Here is a 10,488-nt window from a genome sequence, read left to right as displayed (position 1 = left end):
ATCATTACTCAAATAATTTAAATGCTTACACAAATGCATTGGGATCTGGGAATTTAGTACTGCACGATCATAGGCTGAATAAAAGATATGTTGAATGACAATGGTATTTTTCTTTTATTTTATTTTAATTTTTAGTGCAACATATATATTATATGCTCCACTATTTGACTATCATAAAATACTGTTGGGACACATACGACCCACTCACCAATACTATTGGGACAATATGTCCCAATTAATTTTTGCAATAATCAATAAAAAATATGATAATTTTTTAAAATATTTTTTTATTTTCAAACTAACTCAGCGATAAATATATTATGCTATAAATACGACATGAATTTAAAAAAAATCGTATTGAAAGGGTTAAACCAGCCAAATGTCATATAATAATATCATATGCCCTGGCATGCTTAGACTTCCATCTTCTTTCGTATAAAAACGATAGATACTTTATACTCTCTAATATAAAATAATTATTTCATTAATAAGAAAAACATTTACATAATCAAATTTATTGGAAAATTCTGCACTGTTTTTTTGTTCGTTAGTGAAATTGTAATACATCAAATTAGCAAGAATACTGGAGGTTAAGTTTTCTGATGTCACCAGGACTCATTCCGACACGTTGTCCAATCACCTCGTTTGTCGACTGTAACAGAAAATTAATTTTTGTATTTTAATTCACCATTTTCAAGTCCATTTTTTTCTTAAAAAAATCACGATTATTATCCACTTTGGAGTAATTATTGTAACCTTATTTTTTAAATGAGATTTTTTATTTTATTTTTATAAATCAATAATTGTCACATCTGTAGCCAAGAAGAGACGATTTAGTTGGCTAGACCATGTACTATACTCCGCATGCCTCTTGAGAGCCGTCAGGCGTCAGGTTAACAATCTTCTCCTTTTCCACATTCATCATAACAAACTCACCAATTATTATTCTCCTGACCTGACCACTTTTAAGTATTTAATTTCTTGATCATGCCAAGTTTTTCTCGATCTTTCTTTATTTCTATTACCAACCACATTCGCTTAAAAATTTGTTTAACTGTTTTAACTTCACTCATTCAATCCACATGCCCAAACCATCTCAACAAACTTTTCTTAATTTTATCGATATTGCTTATCTCAGCCTTGAATTCATTTTTTATATCACCATTTAAACAACTGTCATACATCGTGTTGCCACACTGACAGATCGCACTTCGACTGCATTCGGTCTACTTTCATCCTACTTTTGCCAACTCCATGCTTCTATCCATTAAGGTTAGAACCAGGAATTTTCTTCTCCTTTTTCTTAGTATAGGCATTGTGGCCTGTTTAAGAGGGACAAGCCTCCTGCGATATCGATTCCCAGCTGTTAATCCATCTGTTTGGTGGTCTGCCCGGGAATCGTCTACCTTGGGGTTAGCCGTCCAACGTAACCTGGAAGAGTCTGGATGGTTTCTTTCTCATCGCATGCGCATAACATTATCTTCAACGCGTACCAGGACTCCATTTAATAATATAATAAATAAATCATTTATACCTGTAGAGGTTCGATTGTTTTGGAGCCATCGATACTGAATCCATACTCTGAATAATGTAAAACACTTCCGTAGTCGTAGTTGACATCAAAGTTGGTCACCTGGGATGTGGTGTACTTGTTGAAGTTGTGTTCGGTTCCTGGATTAACAATTAAAGAATTATATAAGAAAACTAATAATCATAATAGGAAAACTAATAATCATAATAAGAAAACTAATAATCATAATAGGAAAACTAATAATCATAATAAGAAAACTAATAATCATTATAAGAAAACTAATAATCATAATAAGAAAACTAATTATCACAAAAAGAAAACTAATAATCCCAATAAGATAACTAGTGCGGTGATTCTTGACTCAGTTACGAGTAGGTCCCTGAACGAACAATGGAGCCGCCAAATTGTCTGCACTGACAAACCTGTCAAATTGGCAGCCCTGATTACCGAAAACTTAAACACGCTTCAAAACCAATAACGTATCTATTAAGAAAAATAATACATGTGATAGAAGGTTTACATCTTAACAAATAAAAATGAAAAGAGATTCAACGAACGTTAACGAACTTTGTTATAACGTAGGGAAAAATCCATGCGAACTCACCATACAGCGAAATACTAAATGATTCATTTTGTTATTTTGACTGGCGTGGAAGTTCTTCGGAAGGAAGAAAAGGGGACTTGCCCTATCTCTGTAGCTCGTTATGCGAAATGTCCCGCATTAAAGGAGGTTCACATTTTCACTCGTTATAAGAGGTGCTAGGTATGAGAGGTTCCACTGTATGTTACTTTTTATATATACGGAAAGCTATATTGAAGAATCTTAATCCTTTCAAAAGTAACGTAATAAATAAGTTGTGTTGGGTTGTGGTCCCGTGGTTAGTGTCGCGGGCTCTTGAGTCAGAGTTTTTCGGTTCGAACCCACTCTACCACAATTTGATACCTATTTCTAATAATGAGCCGCTTAGGCTCACAGAAAAAGTATGAAAATATTTAAGTGAATGATAAAATATAATACAACATTTTGAGTGTGTCCAAATACTTGTTCACAAAATCTGGATTATCTCCAATTACAGGAGTTACTTTCATATTACTTTTTGACATTTCATCAAAGATGAAGAAGAATATGGAAGTCTGGGCATTTACGGGGCTTACATATATATAGAACTTCGAAGAATTTGAGTGGTGTGGTTGTCAATAATGGGTAGAATTGGTGAATGTTACACGTGTGTAAAGTGATCACTCAAACCAGCCTATGACGGTCGTAAGCCCCGTAAATGCCCAGACTTCCATATTCTTCTTCATCTTTGATGAAATGTCAAAAAGTAATATGAAAGTAACTCCTGTAATTGGAGATAATCCAGATTTTGTGAACAAGTATTTGGACACACTCAAAATGTTGTAAATAAATTGTCTGGTCAAATTATAAGCTTAATAATAAAAATGAAAATGGTATTTTCTGGCGTTTCTCATGTGTGTGATTATAATCCGGGATTCGGATCTCACATACTAATATAAGAGTTTCTGCTTAGTAAAAAAGCTTCTTTACATCTCACCAATAGATGTCTCTAGTGAAGTTCTAGTGATTCAAGAACAAAGTTTCTAAATTGGTTCATATATATAGAACTTCGAAGAATTTGAGTGGTGTGGTTGTCAATAATGGGTAGAATTGGTGAATGTTACACGTGTGTAAAGTGATCACTCAAACCAGCCTATGACGGTCGTAAGCCCCGTAAATGCCCAGACTTCCATATTCTTCTTCATCTTTGATGAAATGTCAAAAAGTAATATAAAATATAATATTTATTTTTTATTTAAAAAATAAATTAATACCAGGTTGAATCTTGTCCCAAACGATCCTGACGTAATCGTCTCTGTTGTGGGTGCTCTGCATGTGGTAGAAGCCGAGAGCGTGCAAGAACTCGTGGATGATGGTTCCATGACGGAAGCATCCGGATCCAGGGTCGGCGTACTGCAGATTGAGGGTCTGGGATCCTCCTGTCATGCCGACGTTGGAATAGCATCCAGAATTGGACCCCTGAAAAATCCTATATTAAAATACTACTTAAAACATTTCTCTTCCACTAGTTTTTTCATGTTTATTTTCATTAAGAACGATCTATTGTACATTTCTTTTTTCGGCATTAATTGTGACAAATTGTTTTCAAGCGCATATGCTTTTGACAAGATGTCCTGAAATTAAATAATACGGGATTAATGATAACAAAATGAATTTATATATTTGGCGTTTAATTTGTAGAACTCTGTTTTTACTTATGTATGAAATGTCAAATTAAACACTGATTTTTTGAGTCTACTAAGCTGTATTTTATTGTTGAAAAAACACATAAAAATCAATTTTGTGACAATCGTTTCACCTAGTTATGGCATTTGTAAACGAATGTCTTAACTAGTAATTTGTTTGAAAATGCCATAGCTAGGCAAAAAAAGTGTCGCGAAATTGATTTTTATGTGTTTTTTCAACAATAAAATACAACTAAGTTGATTAAAAAAATCAGTGTTTGAGTTAAGATTTACATTACAAAATGTCCTTTTAATTTTCAGAGTGTTATTTGTGAAAATTTCACTAAGTTTTTTAGATGAGAGTGGCACTTATTATTGACTTTGCTTAGTCTGCAAAATTACTGTAATTTAATGAAATACTTAGTGAAGATTTTAGGAAAAAATATTCACCCAATAGAATTGTACACAAGCATGACCTCTTTAGAAAGGAAAACATTTGAATCATGTACTCGTATACTGCCAGTCACTACATAGACATTGGGGCTTATTTTTCCCATGTAACGCGGTGGAACGGCGTTCCGGCACCTTTTTTCACGGATATTTTTTTAAATTTTTAAATCAATTAAACGAAATATTTATTTTTTTGGTTAAGAGTCCCGGGAACTTTTTAAAAACTTTTTCTTTTTGTTTAAAAGAAACAGTTTTTGTTTAAAGTCCTGTATATATCGCTCACACCTTTCAACACCGTCATATATCAAAAATCGTCAATTTTTAGTTGTGCATGTTTTCAGAATGCTATAGGGCAGAAAGTATTGTTTTAGCATTTTGAAGAAAAGGTATTGTTTAATTTTTTTTAAAATAAACTAAATATGTGGGCAGGTATTCACACTGTTTTTACATATTTTTTATATATTTTTTTTATATGTTTTCATAATTTTTTTAACTTTTTTGGATAAACGAAGGTCATATATCAAAAATCGTCAATTTTCAGTTGTGCATGTTTTCGGAATGCTCAAAAAATAAGCTATATCCCAGCAAAAGTGGCATATTTTTAACTTAATATATACCCGCTAAAGGGCAGAAAGTATTGTTTTTGCATTTGGAAGAAATGGTATTGTTTAATTTATTTTTTAATGTACTTAATTTTTTTCAAATGGAGAAAAAACATTCAAGTTTTACCTAAAAAGATCTGTTGCACACTAAAAAGTTCAGTAAGTGGCTTGATATTTATTTTTTATAGATTTTTAAAATATTTTTAAACTTTAAAAACGATCTCCTGAAAAATCAAGAGTGACTGATATGAGTTTCATTTTATTCAATTAAGTAGTGTGTCAATCATGGGTAGAAGGGTGAATGTTACACTTGTAAAAACCGATGATGACAGATCGTTAGCCCTGTAAATACCCTGACAGCCATTTTCCTCAATATAAACTCACCACAACGTTAACATAATTGGGGTTGGCAGTTGTCCTCCTCTCAAATTTGATACAAGACGCAGCAGCTATGGCGGCAATACCGTTTTCAATAGCACTCGTTTGAGCAGCACCTAAGAAAAAATATATCGGGGAAAAATGTGCAATGAAAAAACATAATTGAATTTATGAATTACACGCGTGTAGCAGTGAAACTTAACACGTGATATAAGTAAAATTACTTAGAAAAATAAAGAATAAGAGAGATTTAATATGAGAGACATGGAGAAGAAAAAATAGTATCTCTAATTAAAAAAACTGATTCGATGTTTTCGAGATAACTAGAAAACATTGCATCTTTTGTAGTACCGAATTTCGTTGTTGATTTCTTAGGTTTTTATAACACAATGATAAATATTATTTACACAACATGTGATACCTCAGCTGTTCATATGTAGCATCTGACGTGTACATACATAGCGTGTGCATGCACGAATTAATAGCTCTTTTTCTTTACGTTATATCTTTCTTCTCTCTCATGTGACGAATGCGCCCAATAAAATCGACGCGTCCTTGAAATTTCACTCTGCATTCTCATCTAATTAACGATTATCAAATCGCCGTACAAGCCAAAGGAGTTTCACTTCAAAAAGATGATGCTGGTCGTGTTGAACATTAAAATTGCCTTGATTTTTGGATGCTGTTTACCATATATAGTGGTTTTCAAATACGGTGTATGTCAACAATTTACTATTGTCATTATTAACTTGTCTTCGTATAAAAAACAACCAAATTTGTACACTGATAAGCTTCAAACAATGATTAAAAGTAATCTGAATAATGTAACGATATGTTATTGAATTCTGCTTAGCACAAACGTAATATGACATACTTACTCAAATGAGGTGTTATTTAATTCTGCTTAACACATTTTATTTATTTATTATTATTTCTTTCATTCATTCAAACCCTTATCCGCACCCTATGGTGCATAGGGCACTGCGTCATATAAACGCAGTGTTATCTCGATCATTTACATATGAAGGAAAGGTGATCAGCCCTCCGCTTCAGGTACCAGTCCAGGATTATATTGAATAAATATTACAGTGAAAAAATCACTAATATTTATTTGACCCCCCATGGGAATCGAACCCGGGACCTCCAGTATGGTAGCTGAGCGTGCTGACCATTACACTGCGGAGGCGGACATTTCATTCATTAGCTTACATTAATATAAACTATTATTTTCACTTTATTAACATCATATATATTTACATCTTTTTACAGTAAACAAAACTTTTATTTTTAAATTCGTTCAGACTCTTTTCATTCTTCATACATTCAGGTATCTCATAATACATTTTCAAACCCTTATACATTAAACGTTTTTGTGACTCAGTTTTTTTCAATAATGACAATCTTATTCTATCCTTATTTCTAGTAATATGTTCATGAAAAATTTTCTTTTACACTGTTTTATCCTTAAAATATTTGGGTAATTTTTTTTTTAAATATATATATATATATATATATATATATATATATATATATATATATATATATATATATATATATATATATATATATATATATATATATATATATATATATATATATATATATATATATATATATATATATATATATATATATATATATATATATATATATATAAATATATATATATATATATATATATATTTATATATATATATATATATATATATATATATATATATATATATATATATATATATATATATATATATATATATATATATATATATATATATATATATATTCATTCACCAAAAATAATATTTTTGAACAGTAATCTATACAAACGTAATATGACTTACTGAAGGCAGAACTGATGGTGTAGTATACAATTTTGTTGGTCCACAGCAGGTTTTTGGCCAGAATGGCATTCCTGCTCTCGGCATAGTCCTCGACAAAATTGTCAATCTGTTCCGGGGTCAACACGATGTCCCCCTCAAACTTGCCACTCCTCTCCCACTCATTCTGGAGCTCGGCCAATTCTGGAGTTATGGGCTCTGAAAATTGAGACCATTGATATGTTTTTTTCGTTTATTTCAAATTCTGTTGCATTAAACAACATAATATAAATACTAATGCAAAAAATATAAATTAAATATAAATACAAAAAAGATCCCACAAAGGCATGGCCTGTGTGTAGGTATACATTACATATATTTTAGGTCATAAAAGCACTGGAAAGAATACAATAGATATTACAAGAAGTAGAACTAGAATAAAAGTGTTAATATAAAATACAATAAATACAAAATACTTGACAAATAGAAAACAAAAATATAATAAAAAATAAAAATCTGAAAACTAAAATTTAAAAATATTAAAAATAAAAAAGATGAGAAAGTAAAAAGTAGAGTAGAAAGTAAAAAATTATTGCCAAAAAAATTTATAAAAATACAGTACAATACTGGAAACAGGGCGTTCATGAAGCTACCCCGATTCTGTAGCGCGGGTGATATTTTTTTATTATTTTTTAAATGTATTGATTCGTTGAATATAATATAAACACATGTATACATACATATGTACGTATACATGTCTACATTACTTTACAAATTCATAATCCTAATCAATATGTTTTTTTGTTGTTACAGAGACCCACCAAGCCACATTATGTGTCTTGTCGGTGGAGTTCTTTTTAAATACGTTTTTATTTAAAATTATTTTTCACTATTTTAACATAATATACACACAAAAAAACAGAAAAATATTGAAAATAAAAACTTTTTTAGAAATTTTTATAGTTTTAACTCTTGATCATTCACCCATTGCTTTATTTTGCCTTTGGTCCATATTTTAATTTGACTCTTCACCTCTGTCGGCAACAAATTAAAAATGAAATGTGTATTTTATTAAAATATATAAACATTATTACCTAACTATTATTTATTTATTATCTTAACATATCTCGATTACGCAATATGTTTAGATATGCTGAAATAAATTTGACAACACCACATTTCAGGTTCTGATTGATCTGATCGTGCCAAGTCTTTTTGGCCATCCTCGTGCTGTTCTCCCGCTCACATTCGCCACACATACTTTCTTAGTCATTCTTTCACTATTCATTCGCTCCACATGTCCGTGCCACAGTTAATAATTCTTTTATAATTAAGTATTGTAAAATGTGCCGGTGAACTCGGTGACATTATTACATTTAAAATTTGTTATTATTTGTTTAAAATATAAATAAATAAAAAAATGTATATGAAGAAAATGAACGTTTAAAAACAACATTTTGAGTGTGTCAAAATATTTGTTCACAAATCTGGATTATCTCCAATTATAGAAGTTATTTTTATATTATTTTTTGACATCTCAACATAGATGAAGAAGAATATGGAAGTCTCGGCATTTACGGGGCTTAATTAGTCTGGGCGGTAAATTCCCAGACTTCCATATTCTTTATTATATATTTTTTAAAATAACCCGCAAAGTCCCTAAATTTAAAAGGTACCTACTTATACTATTTAAAAGGTACCTACTTACCCTATTTAAAAGGTACCTACTTACCCTATTTAAATGGTACATACTTACCCTATTTAAAAGGTACCTACGAGAACAAACTCTTGATAAGGTTTATATTGGTGTTGTTACTCACATCCCGGTCTTTCCAGATTATTCAATGTAATAATTAATTAATAAAAATAATAATAAAATAAAATAATAATCTTTTTATCATTATTAAATATTAGTGGAAGGTAATCTTTGAGTTAAAAAAGGAGTTTTTTTTATCAAATAATTAAATTACTTTTAATCACTGTAAACAATAATTAATTTTAAGTGACAGATTGCATCAGTGATAAATTGCTTTAATACCTGAACCAATTATTGTATTTAAAGATTGCAATGTTTTTTTAGAGCTTATCTTGAAAATAATTTGATTTGTCATTTTTCTTAATCTAAATGACTTGAGCAATACGAAATACATACGTACCTACATATTATTATAAATATAATTGTATTATAATACTTATATTTATTTATCTAAATTTACCTCAAATTTTGATGCTTGGAGCTGGCAAAAGTAGGATGAAAGTAGACGGAATGCGGTCGAGATACGATCTCTTAGAAGAATGTGCGGAAAAATAAAGTATGAAAAATGTTCGAGAAGTGAAAAAAGGAAGGAATGCAATAATAATTAGCATTATCGATAAAATTAAGAAGGGTGTGTTGAGATGGTTTAGATATGTGGAACGATTGAGTGAGGAAAGAACGGTAAAGCAAATTTATGAGGGGAATGTAGAAAAAGGAGCAAAAGAAGACCGAGAAAATCTTGGCACGATCAGGTATTAAAATAAAAGGGCACTAGCAAGAATACAATAGATACCAGAAATAAAATTAGAGTAAAAGTTCTAATATAAACAATAAATATTTGACTTTAAAAGAAAATAAATCAAAATGAAAAAAAAGTTTGCAAATATGAACTAAATGAGTTATACGTTTATAAGAAGGTATCTGATTTTTAATAAATAACTAAATATATATTTTTTATAGTCTTTGTGGAATGATTTAAACAGTTTTGGAGCTATGAAAAATGAGTGTCATTGTGCGAGTCTGGAATGCAAAAAGGAATTTCTAATAAATTATTATTTCTTATTAGGAAATTATTATTATTAGGAAATAAATGTTGGCGCACGAAAACATATTTAAGACACTGTTGGCAATAGATTTCTTGTAGCTCGAAAATTTCAGCTTCCTGAAATAATTGGTTGGATGTAAAAGTTATATTTTTTTATGCATGATTTTAATAATAAGTTTTTGAACTATTTCTTGTTGCTTTTAATGACTTTTTAATATTAAAGTCTATTTTATTACATGTTGTCAGTTCGATGTATGGTCACGTTGAATTTTTCTCTTAATTTCTAAAGGTAAATTACAAGTAACAATTCAGATACACGTACCCTCGTATGATCCATCGACAGACTTCTGCAAAAACTCCCTGAATCTGTTGACATCCCAGTTAGTTTTGGTCACCCCACCGAAAACCGCCGCCACTCCCAACACAAGGAACAAGAACACTTTCAACCCAAGCATTTCGGAAACTGAAAACCAAATAAATACTGAAATATTTCAAAACTAAAGAAAGAAGATATCTACTAAAAACTAAACCATCACGGCACGTTCCAGAAGCCTGGGTGAGGACCTATCCGATATCGGATTCGAGTAATAAAATACATGTGGAGCCGATGAATACAAATATGTTTAGAGTAAAGTCCTTACAATATATTGCCTATACCCAAATTA

General features: G+C 30.4%; 1 protein-coding gene across 1 annotated transcript; it reads right to left on the bottom strand.

The window, feature by feature from the left end:
- Nucleotides 1-452: 452 nt before the first annotated feature.
- LOC148300437 (zinc metalloproteinase nas-13-like) lies at nucleotides 453-10,280 on the bottom strand. Its single transcript, XM_088274815.1, has 6 exons — nucleotides 10,146-10,280; nucleotides 7,047-7,241; nucleotides 5,212-5,321; nucleotides 3,365-3,569; nucleotides 1,535-1,671; nucleotides 453-652 (listed from the first exon to the last, which is right to left on the bottom strand). The coding sequence occupies exons 1-6, from the start codon at nucleotides 10,276-10,278 to the stop codon at nucleotides 572-574; spliced, it is 861 nt and encodes a 286-aa protein (XP_088130941.1). The 5' UTR covers nucleotides 10,279-10,280; the 3' UTR covers nucleotides 453-571.
- Nucleotides 10,281-10,488: the final 208 nt, after the last annotated feature.

The sequence above is a fragment of the Brachycentrus maculatus genome, unplaced genomic scaffold (assembly GCF_059751285.1).
Source record: "Brachycentrus maculatus isolate JH-2025_06_01 unplaced genomic scaffold, ASM5975128v1 h1tg000716l, whole genome shotgun sequence".
Taxonomy (NCBI): Eukaryota; Metazoa; Arthropoda; class Insecta; order Trichoptera; family Brachycentridae; genus Brachycentrus; species Brachycentrus maculatus.
Note: the sequence above shows the minus strand (reverse complement) of the source record. Positions and strands in the feature narration are given on the sequence as shown.

Bases quoted from the DNA above. Each gene is read 5' to 3' on its own strand.
- LOC148300437 (XM_088274815.1), bottom strand. From the start codon at position 10,278: ATGCTTGGGTTGAAAGTGTTCTTGTTCCTTGTGTTGGGAGTGGCGGCG. The intron at 5,322-7,046 runs GTAAGTCATATT...ATTTTTTCTTAG, and splicing joins CACCATCAGTTCTGCCTTCA to GTGCTGCTCAAACGAGTGCT. The intron at 1,672-3,364 runs GTATTAATTTAT...TTGTTAATCCAG, and splicing joins TTGGGACAAGATTCAACCTG to GAACCGAACACAACTTCAAC.